The sequence below is a fragment of the Ictidomys tridecemlineatus genome, chromosome 3 (assembly GCF_052094955.1).
Source record: "Ictidomys tridecemlineatus isolate mIctTri1 chromosome 3, mIctTri1.hap1, whole genome shotgun sequence".
Classification (NCBI taxonomy): domain Eukaryota; kingdom Metazoa; phylum Chordata; class Mammalia; order Rodentia; family Sciuridae; genus Ictidomys; species Ictidomys tridecemlineatus.
The window spans coordinates 74731109-74757859 of record NC_135479.1 but is presented as its reverse complement, the minus strand read 5'-3'; the positions used below and the strand labels follow the sequence as shown (position 1 = coordinate 74757859).

Sequence of the window (26751 nt, the reverse complement as noted above, 5' to 3'; positions counted from 1 at the left end):
GGATAAACCTACAGATAAACACAATCTGTTTTTCCCTTCTATGAGTTACTGTCTTCATGGTTTTAGAGACGGGGTGAAATATTTTTGTGCTAATTGTTTACAAAAATGTAATAATTCACTGTTTTTATTGTTACCCTAGCATCATACCTATCCTATGTGTGCCTTGTCCAGTCACCCATCAGCTGCCACTATGGGCCTCTGGACCTCCCTGATGCTAAATACCTTTAACTGTCCATGCCCCACCTAATAGAGAACAAGGACTTCAGGTAACTTTCCCCAACTCTGCCCTCTGTCAGCAGGCAATATGTCATCACCCATATTCCATAGAAATGAAATGTAGAAATTGACAGTGGGGAAATATAACAGTGGTTCACTTTATGCTTTGAATATAACCATTGCTGCTTTGCCACTGCAATTTTTTTTTTTTTTTTTTTTTTTTGGTATTGTGGACTGAACTCAGGGGCACTTAACCACTGACTTCCTCCCGCATGTACCTCAATTAAAGGTGATGCCTCTTCTATAGCTGCTAAGGCCAAAAACAGGAGTATCACTCCCTAACCTCTCTCTCACGTGTCATCTTCTATTCATTTACAATTCCTTTAGGTTTTCCTTTACAATATATCCAGAATCTAAAAACTTCTTACCATGGCATCTCCTCTGCCATGTCCTGTCCAAGTCAATATTTCTGGCCATGGCTTTAAGCCTCCTCAAATCTCTCTCGTTTCTTCCTTGTTCCTTACAATCCATATTCACCAATAGTTAGAGTGAATCCCAGAGTCAAATCTGCTCAGAACCTTGCAACAATTCCCATTTCCTTCTGAAAAGAGGCTGATGCCCTCACAGTGAAGCATCAAGTCTTTTTTTTTTTTTAAAGAGAGAATGAGAGAGGAGAGAGAGAGAATTTTTAATATTTATTAGTTCTCGGCGGACACAACATCTTTGTTGGTATGTGGTGCTGAGGATCGAACCCGGGCTGCACGCATGCCAGGCGAGCGAGCTACCGCTTGAGCCACATCCCCAGCCCCGAAGCATCAAGTCTTGATGTGCTTCTTTTTACTTCTATCCTCAATAGCTCCTCCTCTCCTCCTCTGTGATTCCTCAAACAGGCCAAGCACAAACCACCTCTGGCTTTTGCATTTTCTTTTCCCCCCTGCCTGTAAGGTGTCTGATCTTCCACCCTGTATCTATGGATAGGACTCACTTCCCCCACTTTCTCAGATCTTGGATACAGTCAACCTTAAAGAGATCCTCCCTTACTCAACTAGTTAAAATTGCAAATTACTTGTTTCACACAAACTCTTCTCGGTTTTTTTTTTTCTCTAGAGCGGCTTTTACCGTCTGATACACTACGCATTTTTCATTTATCTTTGTTAGGATGTGTAAACTCTACAGGGCAGAAATAAGTTTGCTGCGCTTCCAGGACCTGAAAGAGTGCCGGGTACGAGAGCAGGGTGCAAGAGACCTTTGTGTAGTGAGTAAATGAATGTGAGTCCAAAAGCCCTGCGAAGGAAACTCTTAATGCCTAGGAGGAATAAAGCCAACTAATATTACTCCTACCGCGCAAAGGTCAGTCACACCCAAGCCACGCCCGTTAAGGCGGGGCCGCAGCCGGAAGCAGCATCTTGACGGAAGCTCCGCTAGTCCAACTGGGCCCTCCTCCTGACCTGCCCCGGCTCACGCCCCGCCTAATCTAAAGTAGGTGAAAGGTCTGCGGCGCTGGTGCTGCAGCTAGGGCGCGGGAGCAAGACTGCCTGGAACTGACAGGCAGACTGACGGACGGACTGACCATGGCAGACGAGCCAAAGACTATCAGCCCGCTCAAGAACTTTGTGGCTGGCGGCTTTGGCGGCGTGTGTCTGGTGTTCGTGGGGCATCCTCTGGACACCGTCAAGGTGAGGGGAGGTTGGGGCGCGGGCTTGGGGAGGAGGCCTGAAGAGGGCTCAGAAAGTGTTCTTGGCGAAGCTCTGCCCCTGGACAGAAGTGGGGGGCCCGTATGAGCTTCCGAGAAAGGTCTAGAGACTCCCTTTCAGGAGTGGGCGGAAGCTGTACCTAGCGCCCCCAAAGAGCCAGACTGCGCAAAGTGAGCAGCCTTGAACTGCTTTTTCAGGAGCTCTTATTTAAAGGTCTCTGTCCCGCAGTCTTCTGTCCCCGGGCCACTGCTTCTTGGATGGAAAAGAGAAAGCGGCTTTCTAAAGCCCTGGTTTTATCATCAAGGTTGAAACAGGTCCCTTGTAAAGCCCGTCCCAGGAGGACAACTAAAGACAGTGGTATGGTCATTCTGGAGATGTCATTTGACACACTACCCTGGGACCAGAGTGCTTCATCTCTATCTCTTTTGCATCTTTCCCTGCTCAACAAGGCATTTTCACTCTGTGACCCACAGTAGCCTCCATACCATACAGTGTAAAGATTCCCCTGTGGGAAATAATGAGATCCTCAATGGCTAAGCCCTTTCCAAGGAAAACACATGCCCAGCTTTACCAAGGGCCAAGCTGATCCATAGGCTAATGCTCAAAACTTCCTCGTGAAAAGACTGGGGTACCTCAGTAGTGGAGCCTTCATGAATAAGACCCTGGGTTCAATTCCTAGAACTGTGAAAAAACAAACAAAAGTTCTCCAGTGAGGAAACCATGGTCAAAGTCTCCGGGAGAGAGGAGACTTATCGTTTCCTCTGTCTTTTTTACATCACTTCTCAACTCTTACCCTTGCAATACTTTAAGCAAGTCCTTGCTGGAGACCAAAGTCCACGTCCTGTGACTTTGCATTTGAAACTTTATCCTAGTTTTCTAACTTTATTTCTTGGACACAGACTTGAAGGAAAATGATAGGTCATGGTCAGGGTGGGCAGCAGATACGTGTCTTCTAGAAACCTACATGTGTGGGGTTTGTTAGGATGTTGGATCCAGTTTCCTTCTCCTTCCTTCCTTTCAGTTGGCTTGGCAATAGGTTGTATGATGTCTTTCAAGAGGGAAACTGCCCAGAGGTAGAGCTTGTACTGGGGTCATTCTATGACCAGGTTTAAAGCAGCTGGGCTGGTTAGGGCATTGTGCAACATGAAATCAGATGTTTATTCAGCACATGGTAAATACAGTGTGTGTTGGTGCTTCTCAGACAATGGTATATAGGGCCTTAAAAAATAAAAGGCTCTTGGGCTGGGGCTGTAGTTTAGTGGTGGGTGGAGCACTTGCCTAGCATGTGTGAGGCCCTGGGTTCAATTCTCAGCACCACTTATAAATAAAGTAAAATAAAGGTCCATTGACAACTAAAAAAAGTTTTTTAAAATAAATAAAAGACCCTTATTCACTGCCTTATGTATATATTGCTTCTATCTCCCTATCCTCTTGTTCTTGATATTACTCCCAGGAAGGGCCCAGTGACCTCTGTATTGAATTGTAAATGACTGAAAATACTCCTTGACATTTTGACATTCAGAAAGTCTCTTTTTAATTAAATCAAATCCACCAATTGCTGACTGTTCTCCTTTTGGCTTCGGAAAGTTAAATTGGCCCAACTAAAATCTAACCTTGAAGTATTTTCAGGGGTTCGAGGCAACTGACCTGTGGCCCATATATCCTAATAAGCCAAGAACTGCAATACCACAGAGATGGGACTTGGAAAAATTCTTTGGGTAGACATTGAAGAGCTGGCTGAATTCTGACTGAAAGAGTAGGGAGACTCAGACAATTTGGCATGGGAAGGTATCTTACTCCATTTTATGCTACTGTAGCAGAATCTCTGAGACTAGGTAATTTATAAAGAATAGAGATTTATTTCTTATAGTTTCAGAGCTAGGAGGTTCAAGATCCAGCGGCCCACATCTAGCCAGGGTCTTTGTACTGTCTTCCCATGGCAGAAGGTGTGGAAGGGCAAGAGCACAAGAGATTGATCTCAAGCCTTGAGCCTTTCTGTAGTTGGCATTAATCCATTTATGAGGGTGAAGCCTTCATGATCTAAACACCTCCTATATGGTTTATATGCATTTGGATTAAATTTCTAAGATATGTTTTTGGCAAGAGTGAAGGCAAATGTGGGCTTGAAGTAGGGTGTCAGAATATAAAATAACACCAACTGAGGACTTTAAAATTCTCACTGATTGGGATGGCTGGTGTCATAATGACAGGTATAAGGTTTATTTTAAAAAAAAAAATCAGGCGCAGTGGTGCATACTTGTAATCCCGATAGCTCAGAAGGCTGAGACAAGTATCTCAAGTTCAAAGCTAGCCTCAGCAAAAGTGAGGTGCCAAGCAACTCACTGAGACCCTGTCTCTAAATAAAATAGGGTTAAGGATGTGGCTCAGTGTTCGAGTACCACTGAGTTCAATCCCCAGTACCCCCCCCCCCAAAAAAATCACAAAAGAGTATCAATCAGAAATCCTGTTTTTTAAAAAATTGAACGCAAAACTTTTTGCATGCTAAGCAAGCATGGGCTCAAGTCAGTTTTTGATCCACTTGGCTCACCTTGGAAGTTATGACTGACCATGAAGAACCTGAAGGCCAATATAAGAGATTCTGGATAAAAAATAATGGTAGCCTCTGTTCATTTCTACTGTTCTATACCATAAACCCAGACTTGCATGTTACTTTTATTACCTAGGGAATGACTTCTGTAATGTGGCCTGGAAGGCCCTAACAAATGCATCAGTGAAAAATTCTAAAGAAATAAAGGGGGCTGGAGTTGTAGGTCAGTGGAAAAGCACTTGCCTAGCATGTTTGAGGCACTGGATTTGATTCTCAGCACCACATATAAATAAATAAAGTAAGGTCTATTAAAACTAAAAACAAATATTTAAAAGAAAGAAAGAAAAAAGGAATAGCCAGGTTTGGTGGCACACACATATAATCCCAGAGATTTGGTAGGCTCAGACTAGAGGATGGCAAGTTTGAGACCAACATGTTAAAAAGGATGTTTTAGAAAGGTTAGTATGGTGGTATGCTTAAGAAGGATTTAAGCGGAATAGTGAGTAGGAAAAAAAACTACAGAAGTAACTGGGTGCATCAGTTATTTATTGAACTATAACAATTTAACCCAAAACTTAGTGGGTTAAAACTGAATCTTATTGTACCTAGATATTTGATCATATAGATACACGAATATCTATAACAGCATTACTGGTACACACTTATAATCCCAACTATTAGAAAGCTGAGGCAGGGTGATCCCTTGAGCCCAGGAGTTCAACCATAGGAGACACGAATTCTCCAGAAAAAAAAAAAAAAGCAAAAACACAACTGTTATCAACTGATCAATGGATATACAAAATGTGATATACAATAGGATATAGGATATTATTTGCCAATAAAAAAGAATGGGGCGGGAAATTTGAATGGAAGGCGACGCTAAAGTACGCTGACTATGGTCAGTCGACGCTCAGTCCACAGCCAGCCTTTAACTCCCAAACCTTGGGACGCCCAGCCGGTGAGGCGCCCCGCCCCATCCACCAGCCACTGCTGCAGTGAGCCTCCTTGGGTTCTTCCTCGGGTCAATACAGTCGGCTGAGAATTGGCTGGATTAATGAGCAAAAAGCTACAGAAGAACACAGACCTCTTAATAAGGAACTACCCCTACAGCCGCCTGGCAATAGAAATATGAATGAAATTCACACGTGGTGAGTACTGCAGATGGCAAGCCCACGTCCTGTTAGCCCTTAAAGAGGCAGCAGAAGCATTTTTAGTCCACCTCTTTGAGGGTGCTTACATCCTCTCCTCTTCCCCAAGGAGGTGCAGCTGGCCAGGAGGATCCGCAGCATTGAAGAAGCACTTTGCTGGCTCTGGATGTTACCTAGAACTCTCTGGAGCTACAGCTAGATCTGAGGTCCTGCCAGGATTTTGCTCTCTCTGAGCAGTGTGTGCCTGTTGCCCTTTAAATTTTCTTTATGAAGGAGAAGACTGCTTATTTCCTCTGTAGCAGAGATATTATAGGAGACAATCAACACAGTTTCAAAGGCCTGAAAAGACTTAGTTGGTATGTTACTCATATGACTCTTAAAGGATTTTGAAGACATCAATCTGCTATATTATAGGAAAAGGATATTTACTTATTATTTTAGATCTTTCTGTACTATATGCATTTTTTACCATATGTATATTTGTACTTTTATTGAAAATGTAATGGAAAAGAGCACTTCCATTTGTTGCATGAAAGGTTCCAACTCTCCTCACGTACAAATATCTGCCTTCCAGATTAATATCATTAGTGCCTTCAACAATGTGTTGCTTTTAAAAATTAAATTGGGAGTTGAAATAGAAATAATTTTTTTGTTTTGTTTGGTTTTGGTGTTAGGGATCAAATCTAGAGCCTTGTACATGCTAAGCATACACTCTACTCCCAGCCTGAAATTTCTCTGATTCCTCCTAGCAAATTCCAATCAAAATAATTCAGAAATTCTAACTCATAGAATTTAGCATTTTATTCTTAGTTATAAATTATAGATATATCCATTCAAGATTTTATTTTATTTTTTAAAATATTTATTTTTTAGTTAGAGATGGACACAATATCTTTATTTTATTTGTATGTAGTGCTGGGGATAGAACTCAGTGCCTCGTGCACTGAGTGAGTACTCTACCTCTGAGCCACAGTCCCAACCTTCAAGATTTTATTTTATTCTAATTAAAAAAATTTTTTAGTACTCGGGTTTGAGCCCAGGGGCACTTGACCACTGAGTTACATCCCCAGCCCTTTTTATTTTTTATTTTGAGATAGGCTCTCACTAAATTGCTGAAGTTGGCCTTGAACTTGTGATCTTCCTGCCTCAGCCTTCCAAGTGTCTGGAATTATACGCGTGTGCTGACAAGGTACCCATCATCAAGCCAGGATTTTTTTTTTTTTTTTTTTTTTTAGAGAGAGAGAGAGAGAGAGAGAGAGAGAGAGAGAGAATTTTTTTAATATTTATTTTTTAGTTTTCGGCAGACACAACATCTTTGTTTGTATGTGGTGCTGAGGATCGAACCCGGGCCGCACGCATGCCAGGCGATCGCGCTACCGCTTGAGCCACATCCCCAGCCCAAGCCAGGATTTTTTTTAATAAATATTTTTATAGTTGGACACAATACCTTTATTTTATTTATTTTTATGTGGTGTGAGGACCGAACCCAGGACCTCACAGGTGCTATCAAGCACTCTACATCTGAGCCACAACCCCAGCTTCATCAATCAAAGTTTAAAGAGTTATTTCAATGTTTTTACAATTTTTACAATGTTTCTTCTTTGTGGAGAAATAATAAAAATAATTCTTCAATGAAAAATTAAAATGAAGTTATTGTTTTAGCACACAAAGATTATATCATATTTTTGTATATTAAGTTCCTCAGTTGCACACCATTTGCAAACAGCCACAATGAAAACAAGATAATCAAGGGATGTGGTTTTGCCTCTGGAGTAGAAAGGAATGGATAAAAAAACCCTGTCCTTCTGTTACTAAATGCAATTTAAGAGCTTTCTGGAGAAATGGGAAATGCCACCCAAAGATCTGAGAAATTGTGAGGGATGAAAATGAGTAATGAGTGCAGATTACTAATAATTATGTGTTGGTCAGCTAAATTCAGAGACAGACCAAAGGGAAGCACCGAATTTTACTTTCAGTAAATTTTAGCCCTTTATAAAAACTTCTTCTCATTTGACATCAAGTCATATTTATGCAGATATTTGAATAAAGCTTATCTATCCATGAATATATTTAGTGTTCTTGTGAGAGTATCATTGATTAGAAGATTACAGATTTTCTCTAGTTTTTTAAAAATATTTAGTTTTTAGTTGTAGTTGGATACAATACCTTTGTTTTATTTATTTATTTTTATGTAGTGGGGAAGATCGAACCCAGGGCCTCTCACACAATAGGTAAGCGCTCTACCTCTGAACCACTACCCCAGCCCTCTAGTTTTCTTTGACACTTCTTTGCTTTTGAAATTGTACTTAGCGGTATTTCACTACAATACATAAACATCATACTCAAGTGCCAGGCAGGACTTGTGCTTTCTGCATCACATAGTATTTGTATAATAACATGAGAATAAGTAATTTACATCATGATGTTACATAATGTTACAATTTACTGTAAAAAAAAAGGAATGAAATTCTAATGAAATAAAAGAGAAGTCCTAATTTATAGGTTAAGGGAATGCTAAAGACATGTACAGAGGTGCAAATTTCCCTGTTCAGTTTGATAGACAGTGGGGCCATTGCCATGGACAGATATGATTCTGGAGGGTAATTTATTTTAACTTCTGGTTTCAGGTCCGACTGCAGACACAGCCACCAAGTTTGCCTGGGCAGCCACCAATGTACTCTGGGACCATTGACTGCTTCCGGAAGACTCTTATTAGAGAGGTATGATATCTGGTGCTGCCCATTCCTCTTACTCATAGGAACACATTCAAGGAATTGTTTTGTTAACCCCTCCCCAGGTGATAGGACAGCTTTGATTGTGCTGGAGGTCTGTTCCACATGCTAGGACATAAATATTCTATTATCTGTTCTGTAGTCATTGATGATTTCAGCTACGTTCTATACAGATGAATCAAGTCAATAAAATGTTTCTGTTTTGTAAGGCACCATTGAGAACTAGGAATAATTGAAGATATGAAATGGATGGAAATCACATTTGAGTCAATCAGTTTGACAGGGCTTCATATCAGAAGTGCATGTGAAGTACAGAGGAAAAGTCAGCCCATCTTTGAAACACAGAGGTCAACAGAGTTTCCATAACCCTAGACAGAGACATTTGATTGGTTTGGAATTATTTGATTATATACCACAGAGCCACAATCCAAGCCCAGAATTCTTATTTTTTATTGAAGTGATAAAGGTCCTTAGTTCCTTATTGAAAGGCTTATAACTAAGTAACAGAGTGGTCTTTATCTCTTCTCATTCTCCAGAGGTAGCTACTTTTAGCTCTTTCAGTTGTTTTTACCTATTTATAATATACATTTACTACTGTATTTTATTTACCTTTACATATCTATCTATATCTATATCTATATTTATCTATATATAAATTTTTTAAACTGGGGATTGAACCCAGGGGTGCTTAACCACAGAGCCACATTGCCAGCCCTTTTATTTTTTATTTTAAGACAGGGTCTTGCTAAGTTGCTTAGGACCTTGCTAAGCAAGCCTTGTTAAGCTGGCCTGAAATTTTCTTTTTTTTTTTTTTTTCTTTCTGGGTTTATGTTTGTTTGTTTGTTTGTTTGGGGGGAGATTGAACATAGATGTGCTTAACCATTCAGCCATACCCCTGACCCTTTTTATTTTGTATTTTAAGACAAGGTCTCACTAAGTTGTTGAGGGGCCTTGTTAAATTGCTGAGCCTGCTTCAAATATACAATCCTCCTACCTCAGTCTCCCCAGTTGCTAGGATTACAGCCATGTGCCACCATGCCTGGCTGGCCTTGAACTTTGAAGTCTTCTGCTTTAGCCTCCTGAGTTGCTGAGCTTATAGGTGTGTGCCACCATGTCCTGCTTTTTTATACATTTTTAATGTATTTTAGCTACCTATTAGTGTTAGATTATATTATTATTTTTTTTAATTTATTTTTCAGTTTTAGGTGGACACAATATCTTTATTTTACATTTATGTGGTGCTGAGGTTCAAACCCAGGGCCCCATGCATGCTAGGCTAGCACTCTACCACTGAGCCACAATCCCAGCCCCAGAGTTAGATTATTTTAATTCTTATACATTCTATCCCTTCTTTCTGCCCCCTTGCCTATCCATATAATTTTATCACATTTTGTCTTTTATTTCAATCTGCTTTTTTGTTCTTGTTGCTGGGGATTGAACCCAGTGCTTCAGGAATACTAAGATGATTAGTATTTTCTATCACTGATTCACAAATCACTATTTTCATTATTATAGTTTTATTTAAAAAAATTTTTTTGTAGTTTTAGATGGAGAGCATGTGTTTATTTTATTTATTTTTATGTGGTGCTAAGGATCGAACCCAGTGTCTCACATGTGCTAGGCAAGCACTTTGCCACTGAGCTACAGCCCCAGCCCTTCATGATTATAGTTTTATATATTTTTTTCTTTTAATCAAGTAATGTTCTATGGTATGGATGAAGACATCCCTTGTATAATTTTTTGTTTCCCATGGGATTGGATTAGTAATTCTTGTGTCAATTTCCTTTGCTTCTTGTTCTTTTTAATTTTTTAATTGACACAGCAAAATTGTATCTATTTATGGGGTACCATGTGAATTTTTTTTCTTATTTATTTATTTTTTTGGTGGGGTTCTTTTTTGTCTTTTCTTTTTTGGAACTGGGAATCAAACCCAGGGCTTTACATATGCATGGTAAGTGCTTTGCCGCTGACCCACATCCCAGTCCCCATGTGAAGTTTTGATACATGTATACATTGCATAATGTTCAAATCATGGTGAGTATCTATTTCCCCTCAAATATTAATCATTTCTTTGAATTGCTTCTCTTTTGTCATTCTGTATCCTAAATGCTTCATCCTGGAGTCTTCCATTCTTCTACTTCTATGTGAACTGGCTGATTCTCAGGTCTACCATACCTAGTGCCATTCTATAAATCTACTTCATCTCCCTTGGACTGGAGCCTTAGTCTCCCAAATCCCAGATGTTCTTCTTCCTGGGTTTATTATCTTGTTAGGTTGTGATAGCAAATTGTCTGCCTAATTAATTAATGATGATTTTTTTCCCTTTTTCTTTTGTACTCAACCACTGAACCACATCCCCAGCCCTATTTTGTATTTTATTTAGGGTCTCACTAAGTTGCTTAGTGCCTTGCTTTTGCTGAGGTTGGCTTTCAGTTCTTTTTTTTTAATATATATATTTTTTAGTTGTGAATGAATCTTTATTTATTTATATGTGGTGCTGAGAGTCGAACCCTGTGCCTCACACATGCCAGGCAAGTGTTCTACCACTAAGCCATGTTACCAGTCCTGGCTTTGAACTCTTGATCCTCCTGTTTCAGTCTCCTGAGAGGCTGGGATTATAGGTGTACGCCACCATGCCCGGCTGTCTAATCATTTATTTATGTATTTATTTATTTATTTTAAAATATTTTTTTAGTGTAGTTGGTCACAATGCCTTTATTTTATTTATTTTTATGTGGTGCTGAGGATCGAACCCAGTGCCTTGTACATGCTAGATGAGCACCTACTGCTGAGCCACAACCTCAGCCCCTGTCTAATTATTTGCCTACTACATAGTTACTTTCATTACCACACTGTACTCATGAAAATTGATGTGCAGTCTGGACAAAAATCACATCTTAATACTCAGAAAATACAGAGAACTGAAGTGTAGCTCATTATTGGAATGTGTGTTTTGTATGTGTGAGGTAGTAGGTTCAATCCCCAGTACCACCAAACATCAAAACTACCTTGGAAAATACAAAAATTTCTTTCTTTTTTATTTTTATTTTGCCACCAGGGAATGAACCCAGGGGTACTTTGCCACTAAGCTATATCATCAGGCCTTTTCATTCATTTTTAATTTTGAGTCAGTTTTGATAAGTAACTGAGAGTCTTGCTAAATTGTTGAAGCTGGCCTCAAATTTTCTATCTTCCTGCCTCCGCCTCCTGAGGTGCTGAGATTACAAGTGTGTACAACTACTTCTGGTACAAAAAATTCTTAATCACTTGTAATATCATCCCCCAGGAAATCAGATATCATTGAACTTCCTATTTTGTAGCTCACCCCCCCTTAATAATCCCTTTCATATCATAATGTGATTTTATGGCTGCATGATAGTTCATTTATGGTATTCTTATTCTTATTTCAGCTGTTAAGTTTTTTCCAAAAATTTCTTTTTTTCTTTCCTTTTTTTAATTTTAATTTTTTTTTGGTACTAGGGATTGAACTCAGGGGTCATCAACCACTGAGCCATATTCCAAGCCCTTTTTTGTGTTTTATTTAGAGACAGGGTCTCACTGAGTTGCTAGTGCCTCACTGTTGCTGAAGCTGGCTTTGAACTCACGATCCTCCTGCCTCTGCCTCCTGAGCCACTGGGATTACAGGCATGGGCCACCGCACCCAGTTGATGTCATTCTTTTCACATCTGAGTTTTTTTCTTTGTTTCTTGTTTTGCAGTTTTGGGGATTGAACTCAGAGATACTGTACCATTGAGACACATCCCCAGCCATTTTATTTTCAATTTTGACATAGGGTCTTGCTAAGTTGCCAAGACTGGCCTGAACTTTTAATCATTCTGCCTCAGCTTTCTGAGAGTCACTGGGATTACAGGCATGTGTCTGTAGTACTTCTTTAAAGCAAATTCTAGAGGGAGACTTTCTGGGTAAAAGGGTATGCTATGTTACTAATTGCCAGATTGCCTTCTAGAATGGAAACTATTTCTGGCTTCTGCAGTGTAAAGAAGACAATTATTTCTGATACATGTGTGTATTTTCTTCCTTTTAAAAGTTCTTGTTTATAGAAGATAAGGAAGCCACAGGTTAGAGGTCATAGCTTTCCTGTTTTAGTGATATAAAAAGTAGAGGTATCTGTAAACAATTTCTGCTTCTGTGATTCCTTACAGGGCATCACGGGGCTATACCGGGGCATGGCTGCCCCTATCATCGGGGTCACCCCTATGTTTGCTGTATGCTTCTTTGGGTTTGGTTTGGGGAAGAAACTACAACAGAAGTCACCAGAGGATGTACTCAGGTGAGTACTCACAGGCCTAGTACACTTGATGCTAGTCTGCTTGGTGGTTTGACATGAGTTAAAAGAAAAGTTTCTTGACAAATAGGCAGTGGCTGTCTCATGGTCTCTCAGGACTGACTCCTAAGTGTTCCTAAAGGGAAAAGGAAGAAAAAATCCCTTCCCTGCCAGATTGTCATGTCTTATATGAGGTAATATGGATTACTGGGGATCTTAGTAAAACCAACTATACATGCAGTTGGGAGGTCTGAATGCTAAAATATGTGTAAAATGCTGTGAGAAGCACCTGGTATGGTTGTAACTATAGCAGCAAACCTTGCTTTCTGTCACTTGGTTGAGGAACTTTTGTTTTATTTCATTTTTATAATGCAATTATAATATGATTATGATTATAAATAATTTCTTATGAAAGTGAAATAAGTTAGTGTATTTTTTAATAGTACTAGGAATTGAACCCGGGGATTCTCTACCACTGAGCTATATCCTTAGCCATTTTTATTTTCTTATTTTGAAATAGAATCTTGCTAAGTAGCTTAGGCTGGCCTCAAAATTATAATCTTCGTCCTTCAGCCTCCTGAATTGCTGGGTTTATAGGTATGCCCAGCAGGCCTAGTGTAAAGTTTACTCAAAGAAAATCCACTTAACCAGAGTGGTACTACATGCCTGTAATCCCAATGAATCAGAGACTGAGGCAATAGCATCATAAGCTCAAGGTTTACTGGAGCAACTTAGTAAGGCCTTGACTTGTTAAATAAAATTGAAAAAGGCTGGGGATGTTATTCAGTGATAGAGTGCTTGTCTAGCAAGTATGAGGCCCTAGGTTTAATACCCAGTACTACAAAAAAACAAAAACAAACTTTATGAAGTTGAATTGAGTCATAAAGAGGTAGCAGAATCAGAATAATAGCTCAAAAATTTAAAATCTTTTAATGAAAACAGATGGGTGTCTCAAGATGCAAGGGAATTCTGAGTGGAAACTTGGGTTGATAATGTCCACGTAATATGAGGCATGCGGGTGACAACCTCTGGGAGGACTGTAGCCAGCACAGGAACCACTGAAGCTGGATAGGCTTGGCATCTATGAGCTCAAGGGAATCCCTATGTGCCATGTGGTTGATTCTGTCACCATTTCAGGTCATGGTGGGCTGAGTGACTGTCTAGTATATAGATAGTGGTTCTTGTAACAGGAAACTATTTCTGGTATTCATGTGACCCTCGGAATGTGCTATGCTTCTATAAATAACCACAATGGCTACCAAATGTGAGGGGTTATTTTGAAGCTGTTTGACTATTGGTAGTTCAAGTGTTTCATGGACACATGTTCAATCTGAACACCTGGTCTTCTAGCATATGTACCTATTCACAAGCTATACCAGGACCATGCCTATGGGCTGTGTTCCTGTACAGTCACATCAGCTGTCAGAGAAATAACCTGTGCCTGAACAAAGCCGAAGACACTCAAGACATCACCTGCATAATCCTGTCAGCCCTGCTGTATTCTCCTTTTTCCCAGTGGTGTTTGGAGATGATGCAGAAAGGAGTGTTACCAGAGCCTTGGGGTAGAAGCTCAGAAAGGCCCAGTATTCATAGTTCCCTCCCTGGGATGGGAGTAGGAAGTGAATGGCCGAATAGGCCAGGTGATCATAGTGTCCACAAGGTGCCCTGTGCACACACAGAGATCCCATCCAGAGCAAAGTCAAGTCCTCTGTCCCAGGATATAAGGTGTGTCCAGCCTAGGGTTGGACATTCTGAAAAGAAGAGAGCACGTTGGTCTTAAAGAGGAAATTTAGTCGCTGAGAGGACTCCTCTAAGGACAACAGTGTAAACCGGAATTTTTTGTTTTGTTTAGTTTCATGGATTGAACCCAGGGGCATTTAACCACTGAGCAAAGCCCCCAGTCCTTTTTATTTTTTTATTTTGAGATAGGGTTTCGCTAAGTTGTTTAGGGCCTCGCTAAGTTGCGAAGGCTGGCTTTGAGGTTATTATTCTCCTGCCTCAGCCTGCCAAGTCATTGGGATTTCAGGAATATGCCACTGTGCCTGGTAAAAGTACAACTTTGGAACTGGCTATGAATGAAAGCAAGTCTCTTGTCTGTTCAATAGTCAGCCTATATGCTTGCCTAGTATGTCTGAGTCCTGCCTGGAATGAGTACTTGGAAAAACAGGGCTGTGGAAGCTAACTGTAGAAGAAACTATAGTAGATCTCTCCCAACTGCCATTTGGCGTTTGTTCCCTAGGCCTTGGGTTTCTTTTTTTTTTATATTTTATTTTTATTTTTTAAAGAGAGAGAGAGAGAGAGAGAATTTTTTAATATTTATTTTTTAGTTATCGGTGGACACAACATCTTTGTTTGTATGTGGTGCTGAGGATTGAACCTGGGCCGCACGCATGCCAGGCAAGCACGCTACCGCTTGAGCCACATCCCCAGCCCCAGCCTTGGGTTTCTTTGGGTGGGACTGGCCTGAAGGCTCAGTTATGAGACACTTGGGCTCAGCAGGATCTTGGGGCTCAGGCCTATGTGAAGTTTTTCAGCAATATTTGTTAAGTTGTGGAGACTATTGAAATGCTGAATGTGGTTTTGTGCCCCTTTGTCTCTAGACCACGGTGGTATTGCTATTCCCAAAGAGAAAAGAAGGTGCTAGAAGTGGCATAGACAACTATGGTGATAGATAGTTGGAGCTTCAGGTCCTCCTCATACTCAATGTGGTGATTTTGTGGGAGCCAGAGTGAGAACCCATACCTCTGGCCCCCAGGGAAGCATTCCTCACACAGGGGCTATAGGAGCCATTATCTTAATTTAGTACCATCCCTAACTTAGTCTTAATTGGGCTCTTACCATACATTCGTTGTAACTGGCCTGCCCACCGCTCAGCCTGTAGAGGTGGCCACAGACATTCATTCTTCTTGGCTTTGAAGTGGTCCTGCTTGAGTCTTGGCTTAGAGCATTCTCAGGCCCTTGGAGGTCTAGGGGAAATAAGATTGGAAGGGGAACAGGGGTCTCCTGAGGTCCAGATTTTGGGTTAAAGCCTTTTCCTGCCAATAGCCCAGCATTTTATAGATGGGGAATCCAGGCTCTGAGAGGCCTGGGAACTTGTCCATGGTCACTATGGTAGTTCCAGAGGTGGAAACCATGTCATAGTATAAAGCTTTTTCCATAAATGAGGGATTCTGACTGTACACTTTGTGTGAGTGGGCCTCGTGACCAGGCTCCCATGGTTCTTGCTACTGAGATACTTGATCTGATCTTTTTGATAACAGAATATTCTTTGGAAATTGGCTCTGTTTTTGGTCCTGGGGATTGAACCCAGGGGCATTTAACCACTGAGTCACATCTCCAGTCCTTTTTATTTTTTGTTTTGAAACAGGGTCTTGCTAAGTTGTGGAAGCTGACTTTGAACTTGGGGCCTTCCTGTCTCAGCCTCCTGAGTCACTGGGATTACAGGCATATGCCACTGGGCCTGGTAGAACTTAGATTTTATGTGAAATCTGATTTATTTGTGGCTGTGCTTCTTTCCAGTACAAGTTCTTATCTTTTTCTTACAAAACATCCACTTTGCTGGGATTGCTTTGTCTTTGGTGGTTAATAACAGGTGCTCATTTCTGGTTTTTGTTTTCAATGCAGCTACCCTCAATTATTTGCAGCTGGGATGTTATCTGGTGTGTTCACTACAGGAATTATGACCCCTGGAGAACGGATCAAGTGCTTATTACAGGTAAGGGTGTGATATGTGGGGAGGCAGCTAGCTTTCTCCATTTGGTGTACAATTTTGTGTGCGTGTTTATATCCTTTTACCCTTTGAAAAGGCTTTAGGTAGGTGTGTAAGACAATTTTAGAGCCGGGTACAGTGGCGCATGCCTGTTATCCCAGCCCCAGGGAGGCCGAGGCAGGAGGATTGTGAGTTCAAAGCCAGCCCCAGAAACAGCAAGACACTAAGCAACTTAGTGAGACCCTGTCTCTTAATAAAATACAAAATAGGGCTGGGGATGTGGTTCTGTGGTTGAGTGCCCCTGAATTCAATTCCTGGTACCCAAAACAAAACAAAACAAATTTCAGTGTTTACAGGAAAATGAAAGCAATTTTAATAGAATTGGAACCAGGACACTACATGAAATTAAGAAAATGTCATACTGGGGCTGGGATTGTGGCTCAGTAGCAGAGAGCTTGCCTCACGTGTGAGGCACTGGGTTCGATCCTCAGCACCACATAAAAATAAATAAATAAAAGTACTGTGTCCATCTATAACTAAAAAAAAAAAAAAAAAAAAAAGTCATGACCCATCACCACCCCAGACCTACCCACTTTTATTAGCAGCCATTTTAGGAACTCTAAAAGGTGAGTCATGCTTCATCAGAAGTAGAAGGGAAGCTGCTCCTGCTTGAGATGTTGTGTGTCTCTGTAAACTTCCCAGAAGCCCAGTACCTTTAGTGTGTAAATTCTATAATTTTGTAATTTCAAGAATGTTTAAATGGAATGATAAGTATGTACTTTTCAGAACCACATTTTCAACTCAGTATAATTTTCTAGATATTTGTTCAGATTGCTGTGCATGTGAATAGTTCATTCATTTTTATTGCTTAGTCGTAGTTATAGGATAGATGGATCACACTTTAGCCATTTTTCCATAGAAAGACATCTGTGTTATTTCTAGTTTGGGGTCATTTTGAAAAAATTGGTATAACATTTATATATAGATATTTTGTGAGAAAATAACTATTTCTTTGAGATAAATGCTTTGGAGTACAATCACTTGGTTGCATAGTAGTTTTATCTTTAGGATCTTTTTCTTTCTTTTTTTTTTTAGTTGTAGATAGACATAATACCTTTATTTTATTTATTTATTTTTATGTGGTGCTAAGGATCGAACCCAGTGCCTCATATGTGCTAGGTGAACGCTCTATACCACTGAGCCACAACCTTAGCCCCTTCCCAGCCCTTTATTAAAAAATAAAATGTCTTGAGACAGGATTTTGCTAAATTGCTTTTGTTGTTGTTGTTGTTGTTTACATGCATTTTGGATTGCTATGTCTTCTTAGTGGACTAATCTTTTTACCATTATATAATGTCCCTTTTTATCATTATATAATGCCTCATATTTTGATTACCACATTATTTACTTCCTGCTGTTATAAGTTTACTTCTTTAATTGTTTACTTTTGTTCAGAGAATTTCCTTTTGCCATTCCTTCTTTCTTTTTTAAAAAAATATTTTATTTTTTAGTTGTAGATGGACACAATATCTTTATTTTATTTTATTTTTTATATGGTGCTGAGGGTCAAACCCAGGGCCTTGCATGTGCTAGGCGAGTGATCTACGGCTGAGCCACAACCCTAGCCCTTCTTTTGCCATTATTTCAAATGTTCTTAGTTTTCTTTCATCTGAGAATGATTGATTTTCTACTTATTTGTGAAGGATATTTCACTGGATATAGGATTCTGGGTTGACAATTCTTTTTTAAAAAATTTATTTTTAGTTATGAGTGGATATAATACTTTTATTTATTTATTTTATTTTTTATTTTTATGGGGTGCTGAGGATCGAACCCAGTGCTTCATGCATTGTAGGCAAGCGCTCTACTTCTGAGCCACAACCCCGGCCCCGACAATTTTTTTTTTTTTTAAAGAGAGAGAGAAAGAGAGAATTTTTTAATATTTAGTTTTCAGTGGAAACACCATCTTTATTTTAGTTTTTTATGTGGTACTGAGGATCAAACCCAGCGCCCTGCACATGCCAGGCAAGCACGCTACCGCTTGAGCCACATCCCCAGTCCAACAATTCTTTTTTTTTTAACACTTGAAAAATACTGTGCCATTTTCTTGAGACAGAGTCCCACTAAATTGCTTTTTGTTGTTGTTGTTGTTGTTTACATGCATTTTGGATTGCTATGTGTACTGGCTATTTTTTTTAATCCAATATTGGGGAGTGAACTCAGGGATGCTTTACAACTGAGCTATATCCCATTCCTTTCTTTTTTTTATTTTTAGAAAGGGTATCACTAAGTTGCTGAGGGTGGCCTTGATTTTACAATCCTCTTGCATCCTCTTGCCTCAGCCTCCCAAGTCGTGGAGATTCTAGGCCTCTGCTATCACTTGGCCACTTCCTTCTTATCTCCCTTTCTTCTGTCATTCAAATTGCTATTTTCCTATAGGAAAGGTGATTTTTATCCACTGCACCCCAGCTACTTTTTCGTTTTAAATCTTTTTTTTTTTTTTAAGAGAGAGAGAGAGAGAATTTTGTAATATTTATTTTTTAGTTTTCAGCGGACACAACATCTTTGTTTGTTATGTGGTGCTGAGGATTGAACCCAGGCAGCACGCATGCCAGGCTAGCGGGCTACCGCTTGAGCCACATCCCAGCCCCCCAGCTACTTTTAAGAGTTTTTTCTTTGTCTTCAGTTTTCAGAAGTTAAGTTGTGATGTTTCTTGACATAGATTTCTTTAGTTTTTTTTTTTTAAAGATAGAGTGAGAGAGAGGAGAGAGAGAGAGAGAATTTTTTAATATTTATTTTTTAGTTATCGGTGGACACAACATCTTTGTTGGTATGTGGTGCTGAGGATCGAACCCGGGCCGCACGCATGCCAGGCGAGCGCGCTACCGCTTGAGCCACATCCCCAGCCCCAGATTTCTTTAGTTTTGTTTGTTTGGTATTCACTGAACTTCTTAAACTTATAAGTTTATGTTTTGACAAATTTGGGAAGTTTTCAGCAGTTATTTCAGTTCTACCCTGTGAGAGGCCAGTTTGAATGATTCACATTCTCTGTCCCGTCCGTCACTAATCTCATAGTGACCTGGACACTGCCCCGTTCCCAGAAGTTTGAGAACACGTCTTCAGACATTGGCATGTCGCCCCATGGATTTAGCTATGCTTACCTCTTCCTTTGTGATACTCCCGCTTTGCCCTGTTTGAGATAGAAGGTTCCATGGAAGCACTTTGTGTGTCCTCTTCTATTGCTCTGCCTTTGGGTGTGGCCTTCCTAGATGTCAGTCAGCCTGCTGACAGCAGGCATCAGGAAGCTAGACTCAACCCCCTGAAACCTGACCCCTTGCCTCATTTGAATAGCTTCTCCTCAATAAAAGGGTTCAGCATTCGCCAGCACTCTCTCTTTTTGCAGACCCTTTGGGGTCCTGTCACAGGACCCCAAAGAAAAACATATCTCTGTCTCTTATGTGGTTATTTTGTGCAGCCCAGTTCCTCTGGAGTGACTTGAGTGTTTTAGTCGTGAGGAACACGACACTACCCTTTTTTTTAGTCCCATTCTGTTTTCTCTTCTTCTGAAACTCTGAAGATAGAAATGTTAAGTTTTATATTATAACTTAATAGTTCCTTGAAGTTCTATTCAGTTTATTTCATTCTGTTTTCTTTTCTGTTGTTTAGAATGACTAATTTCCATTGTTCTCTCTTCTAATTCACCAATTTCCTCTGCTCTCTTTTTTTCTACTCTGCCATTGAGTGAGCTATTCATAAAATTTTTATTGTACTGTATTTTTCAGCTTTAAAAGTTCCATTTGGTACTTTCTTAAATCTTCTATTCCTCTTATGAAACATATCTATTTCTTTGTTGTGGCTTTCTATTTTTCATCATTTCAAACATGTTCATAATTGCTTTTTAAAGGTTCTTTTGATCATGGCTGCCTTAAAATTGTTGTCAGACAATTCTAATAGCTTTGATATCTTATTTGGCATCTATTGCTTTTCTTTTTTGGTTCAGTGTAAGATTTTCTGGTTTTGAGTGTGACAAGTGATTTTTCTTTTCTTTATTTTTGTTTGTAGTACTGGTGATTGAACCCAGGGGTGTTCTAGCACAGAGCTACATACCCAGTCCTTTTTATTTTTTATTTTGAAATAGTGTTACTAAGTTGCCCAGGCCGGCCTCAGACTAGTGATCCTCCTGCCTCAGTCTTCCAAGTAATTTTTCTATTGATAGCTGGATATTTATGTATTGTGTAGAAATTCTAGGAACTTTCTGTTTTAGCTGACTTTCTCTGTCAGTACCCTAGCAGAGATGGGAAGGACGAAGCCTCGTTATTGTTAGGTGGAGGCAGAAGCCTAGGCTTCGCATTTGCCTTGGGTTCTGTTGACATCTAGGGCATTTTTTTACTACTGGGTGTGGGAGTTCCAAAGTCTCTACTGATACTATGGGGTGGGAGAGTGATGGTTACCGGCTCTCAGGGATGAAAGTCCTAGTTCCCTACTTGGTCTTTGCTGACTCTACCCAGTAGCATGTTGCATGCTTCCATGCTTCCTTACAATCTCATAAGAGTGGAAGTCTAGGCTTCCCACTTGTTTTTTTGCTGATGTATGCAGGGGAGGCCAAGGTTTTTCTATGGTGTTTGGCTGGAGTAGAGAGCTTAATGTCTAAAAATTTTCTATCTAGACTGTTCCTTTTTTGGCCCTTCATGGAGAAGGTCTTTGCAGCTTTGTTGTATCTTCTTTTTGGTTCATGCCAGTTTCTGGGTTCCCAGTCCTTTCAGCTTCAAGTCTTGAGTTAGAAGAGACAAAAAGAAAACTCTGGAAATTCACCACTTTATTCCTGAAGTCTCAATGTCCCTTGTAGCTGGTCTGATATCTTTTCTCCAAACTTTCAGAGTCTTTTATGTTTGTTTAAAAATCAGCATCCATAGTTTTCTTGTTAGATTTAGCATCCATAGTTTTCTTGTTAGATTTTCAGAAGCGAAAATCTGGATATTGATTTTGTTCTAAGGAATATTTTTGTTCAGTAGCTTTGAACATCAATATTTTCTCTTATGACTTTTTAAAATTGTAATTGGACACAATACCTTTATTTTATTTGTTTATTTTTATGTGGTGCTGAGGATCAAACCCAGAGCCTCGCATGTGCTAGGCGAACACTCTACCACTAAGCCACAACCCCAGCCCTCTCTTATGACTTTTTTCATTTCATTTATGCCTAAAGTCCTTTTCTACTTCTAGATCAGACATTGACCTATCTGTACTCTTCTCTTGTACTTCCCTACTCTGCTGAGCTACTACTTTGTCTCTTCCCTCTTCTTAAACCCCTACCCTCTAGTGTATGACCTGGTATTTTAATTGGGATTTTTTGCTTCTGTGATCAAAAGGCCTGATAAGAATAATATAGAGGAGGAAAAGTTTATTGGGGACTCATGGTTTCAGTGGTCTCAATCCATAGATGGCTGAATCTGTTGCTCTGGGCCCAAGGCGAGGCACAACATGGTAGAAGGGTGTGGCAGAGGAAAGCAGTTCAGGCAAAGGCACCAGGAAGTAGAGAGAGCTGCATTCACCAGGGACAAAATATAAACCTTGAAGGCACACTTCCAGTGACCTACCTCTACCTCCTTCAGTCACACCTTCCTTGCCTGTAGTTACTACCCAATTAATCCCTATCAGTGGGTTAATCCAATGATTAAGTTAAGGTTCTCAGAACCAGTCATTTCACCTCTGAAAAATTCTTGCATTGTTTAACACATGAGCTTTTGGGGATACCTCATATCTAAGCCAGGTTCCTGCTTAACTAAGAAATCTGAAACCATCAGGAGAGGACTTCATCAGATGCCTTCTATCAATCACCACCACCTGTCTATGTGATGGTACATCCATACATGACCTGATTGTTTTTACCAAGGATGACCTGTGCTTTTATTAGACCCCTGGCTCTCTGTGTATTGGATCTTATCCCTTCTTGTCCAGCCACAGGCATTGCTTTCATATTTCCTCTTTCTTTCTCCTTCAATATCAATTTTTCACTCCCCACTGTGTCATTCTCATTAGTAATAAAAACATAAACATGCTTATGTTTTTGTTTTTTGTACCAGGGATTGAACCCAGAGATGCTCACTGAGCCACATCCCCAGCCCTTTTTATATTTTATTTAGAGACAGGGTCTCGCTAAGTTGCTTAGAGCTTCACTAAATTGCTGAGGCTGGCTTTGAACTCACAATCCTCCTGCCTCAGCCTCATGAGCTGCTGGGATTACAGGCATGCACCACCATGCCGGGCCATGCTTATGTTTTTTATCTTTTTGTGGTGCTGGGAATCAAACTTAAGGCTTCATTCATGCTAAGCAAATGTTCTACCCAACTCTGTCTTAGGATCTCATGAAGTTGCTGAGGCCCTTGCTAAATTGCTGAGTCTGGCCTGAACTTGCGATCCTCGTGCCTCCTGATTTGTTGGGATTCCATGTTTGTGCTACCATGCTGAGCTCAGCCCTTTATATTTATTTTTTTTGAGACATGGTCTTGCTAACCTACTGCCTCAGCCTTCTGAGTAGCTGGGATTATAGGCATGCACCATCATGCTCAGCTAGATCTGTTTGACTTTGATGTTGCTGTTTCTGACCTGATGACCTTCTCTCCCTCTCAGATTCAGGCTTCTTCAGGGGAAACCAAATATACTGGTACCTTGGACTGTGCAAAGAAGATATACCAGGAGTTTGGGATCCGAGGCATCTACAAAGGGACTGTGCTTACCCTCATGCGAGGTAACCTTTGAGGGCCTCATCTGAAGTCACCTGGGGAGGTCACCAGAGGATGGTATACCACAAAAGGTCCTGAGAGGATTTCCATATTAGTGTTGGCATATGCCACAGCTCTGCCAAGACCATCAGTGTTTGACTTGGTTTTAGGCAATCTCACCCTAACTTATATGGACATAGAAGGATGGAAGGACCTTCTATTCTTCTTGTGTGTCTTCAGGAGTGTAAATCATGACAGTGGTGGTTGAAAAGGATGGGCTGGTAGATGAAAATCCTGGCTGAAGGGATGAGTGACTTGGTGATTTCCTGGGGTGTATGTTTGTTTTCAGTGCTGGTGATAGAACCCAGGGCCTCGTGCATGGCTATACCCACCAGCCGTCTCCAAATCACCAGACTGGTTTTGAGAGGCAGGTTCTGCTGGGGTGGAATTAGAAAAAACAGCGATAATCCTACTCTTATCCTGAGATGGCAGCTTAAAGGAAAGCCAGATTTATTACCTGTGGTTACAATTACAACTTCTTAATACAACTTCTTAACATATCAGTGGTGATTACAGCTCACATATGCTAGGCAAGCACACTACCACTGAGCCACAATTGCAGCCCTGGAGGGGATTTTAAAGATGAAATATATATTTATACTCACTTTTAGCAGTGCTTGGGCCAGAGCAACATCTGATAACTGCAAAGTGATTAACAAATATGAGGCTGCTGAGGAACTTCTCAGGAAATCTTGAATGTTCCAATATCAAGCTTTCCTCTTCTAAGTACAAGTAGTTTATGGAGGTTTTATAGACTAATTCACCTCTTTTTTGCTATTAACAGATGTTCCAGCCAGTGGAATGTATTTCATGACATATGAATGGCTGAAAAACATTTTGACTCCAGAGGGAAAGAGGTGAGAACATTAAATATTAGAAGCCACTTTCTCCATTCATGGATGGGTTGGCTACTTTTTCCATTCATGGATGGGTTGTCCTCTCCTGTGGGTAGTCTGAAGGAGCAGAAGTGACATTTTGTTCTTCCTACATGTACCCTTTCCTTTCATGTCTGCTGAGGTCCAGCTAATACCTCTTACTTTGTGACTCACCAAGTGGAACAAGTATTTGAAATAGGCTGCCTCCAAGAAGTGGATGGAGAGTCTTGCCCTTGGATCTCCTCTTCAGCCAGTTTCTCTCTCTCAGTAACTTCCTTGTCTGCAACAGGGGGGATGGTCTGAACACCACACTTTCACAGTCTTTGTCTGACTGGGGTTGTGGTGGTTGTTCTACAGTGTCAGTGAACTCAGTGCACCTCGGATCCTGGTGGCTGGGGGCATTGCAGGGATCTTCAACTGGGCTGTAGCAATCCCCCCAGATGTGCTCAAGTCCCGCTTCCAGACTGGTGAGTGTGGTGGTTGTGGATAGTTAGCATTGGCTATCCCTGAAGTGCAAAACTCTTAAGACCCTGGGATACTTTTTCTTTCCATGTAAGCACCCAGCATCTGTCTGACTAACTTTCTACCTCACAGTCATTCATGTCCCAAGAACTTTAGATTCATTTTGTCAGCCTAAGCAAATAAATGATATAAGTCAAATCCAAGCCTGGTGTGGCAGCTACACTTGGGAGGTTAAGGCAAGACTGCAAGATCTAGGACAGCTTGGGTAATTTAGTGAGACACTGTCTCAAAATTTAAAAGGTGGGGGTGGCGCTGGGGATGTGGCTCAGTGGTAGAGCCCCCTTGGGTGCCCAGTACTGGAAAAAATAAAGAAGTCAAATCCACTCTTCCTCCCCTGCATAACCAGAAAGCTTGCTTTTCTCTTTACTTTTTAAAATTTTCCTCTTGCTTCCTCCATTCCTCTTCTCCCCTTCTCTCCTCTCCTTTCCTCCCCTTGCCCCTCCCCCATCCCTCTCCCTCTATTCATGCTAGGCTAGTCCCTAGCATGACTAGAACCCACTGAGTTTACCCCTATTCCTTTTTCATTCATCCCTCTTGATTCTGGCTCTGACTTTACAGGAAGACTTAACTCTTAGATTGTTCCCATGAGGGTTGCCAGAGTAAGGTCAGGAAGCTTCCTGAAGCCTCTAAAATTGGGTTCTACCCCACAGCACCTCCAGGAAAATATCCTAATGGTTTCAGAGATGTACTGAGAGAGCTGATCCGGGATGAAGGAATCACATCCTTGTATAAAGGGTTCAATGCAGTGATGATCCGAGCCTTCCCAGCCAATGCAGTGAGTAGCTGTCAGGGGTTGTAATTTTCCTTCTGGACTCAGAGCAGGGTACACATGAGCTGGCTTTTGCTTGCTTCTGGGATTGCATTAGAGACTCAGTTTTCCCCCTAGTCCATCTTTAGCCACAGTCTCCTTTATTTGCTCATTTTCCTGAAGCTGTCAGAAGGATCTGCCTTTAAGGTTCTCTGGGGTAAGGGGATTCTATATCCTGATCTGGCCATCAGAAGTGGGCAATTGTAGGACCTGTTTTTTTCTCCTTTTAGGAATGAAAGTATAGCTTGCTTCCTTGATTTGGGATGGAAGTTGGGTTAAGGAGGGGTTCTGGTCTTAACAGGGCCAGCCAAGCATGGTGCTATGGGTGGTATCTCTGAATAGTCATACTCTTGTTGGCTTTTTTCTTTCTCTCAACCCCTTCTTAGGCTTGTTTCCTTGGCTTTGAAGTTGCCATGAAGTTCCTTAACTGGGTGGCCCCCAACTTGTGAGGCTGAAGACTGTTCAAGACTTCTCGATGCTGGAAAGTGTTGTTGAGGAGAAGCAGAGGGCAGGACTAGGCAGTCCTGAAGGGTGATGGGAGGGGAATGGTGGGATCAGACCTCTGTGCTTGGAGTTGGTGAAACTATTGCCTTAATGACGTCCTCTACCCTGTATAACGTGAGTGCCATTTTGAAACTTGAATTCACTCTTGTCAATTTAGGGGATCTCAAGAGAATATGGAGATGAAATAAGTAGCTTCTAGAACAGATACCACTGTGGCCAGAGTGCTACATTGTGTTGACTGCTAGCCCTACTATACCCAAAATGTTCCTTGATAAAGAGGTAATCTCAGCCTCTCATTGGCAGCACTATGCGGATTTTCAGCTAGCTAATCAGTTGATTGATCTTTAATCCCTAGCCAGGAAAACCCAACTGATGTCCAGGGTGCCATCTAATCCTGGGATGCGCATAAAGATGTGGACTTATTTAAAGACCATATCAGTCTATAAAAGTGGACTAGGTGGATATACCTAGTAACAGATAACCTGTTAACCATTGGAATTTTTGTTTAACGCAAGAAAATACACAAAAATAAAGCTAGAGTAGCCTAATTTCCCAGGAGGAGGTGAAGAATTTTCCCTCCTACCCAGTGAGGACCATACCAACATACTGGGATAAGTGTGAAAGCCCAAGATATATGAAGGCTCTTTTTTCAACTTTTTTCTCATGAAAGCACCCAATTTTACAGGAAACAATAAATATTGTTTCTAATTTTTGCACTGTGTGATACTTTTTCTTGCAATTCTGTGACATTTCAGCTGGCAATCTATGTCCATGGTGGAAGTCATTAGGAATCCAGTATCATTCCCTGGGAGCCTTAGGCAAGGCCTCTAGCAGGTGAAGGAGGAAGTTGCCCAGACTTCTCTGATTGCCCTAAGTACTCAAGGAAGGGTGGAGAGAACAGGGTGACTTGATCTGCAACTTCAAGGAA

General features: G+C 40.8%; 1 protein-coding gene across 2 annotated transcripts; it reads left to right on the top strand.

The window, feature by feature from the left end:
- The first annotated feature begins 1660 nt into the window (after window positions 1-1660).
- Window positions 1661-26536, top strand: Slc25a20 (solute carrier family 25 member 20). 2 transcript variants are annotated; one of them, XM_005326890.5, is made up of 9 exons: window positions 1661-1892; window positions 8234-8326; window positions 12502-12629; window positions 16248-16338; window positions 22963-23080; window positions 23899-23971; window positions 24347-24456; window positions 25162-25286; window positions 25706-26536. In XM_005326890.5, exons 1-9 carry the CDS (start codon window positions 1788-1790, stop codon window positions 25766-25768), a joined length of 906 nt encoding a protein of 301 aa, XP_005326947.1. In that variant the 5' UTR covers window positions 1661-1787; the 3' UTR covers window positions 25769-26536. The 2 variants fall into 2 exon arrangements, with proteins under 2 accessions (XP_005326947.1, XP_077899285.1); XM_078043159.1 differs by lacking the exon at window positions 1661-1892 and adding an exon at window positions 7817-7837.
- Window positions 26537-26751: the final 215 nt, after the last annotated feature.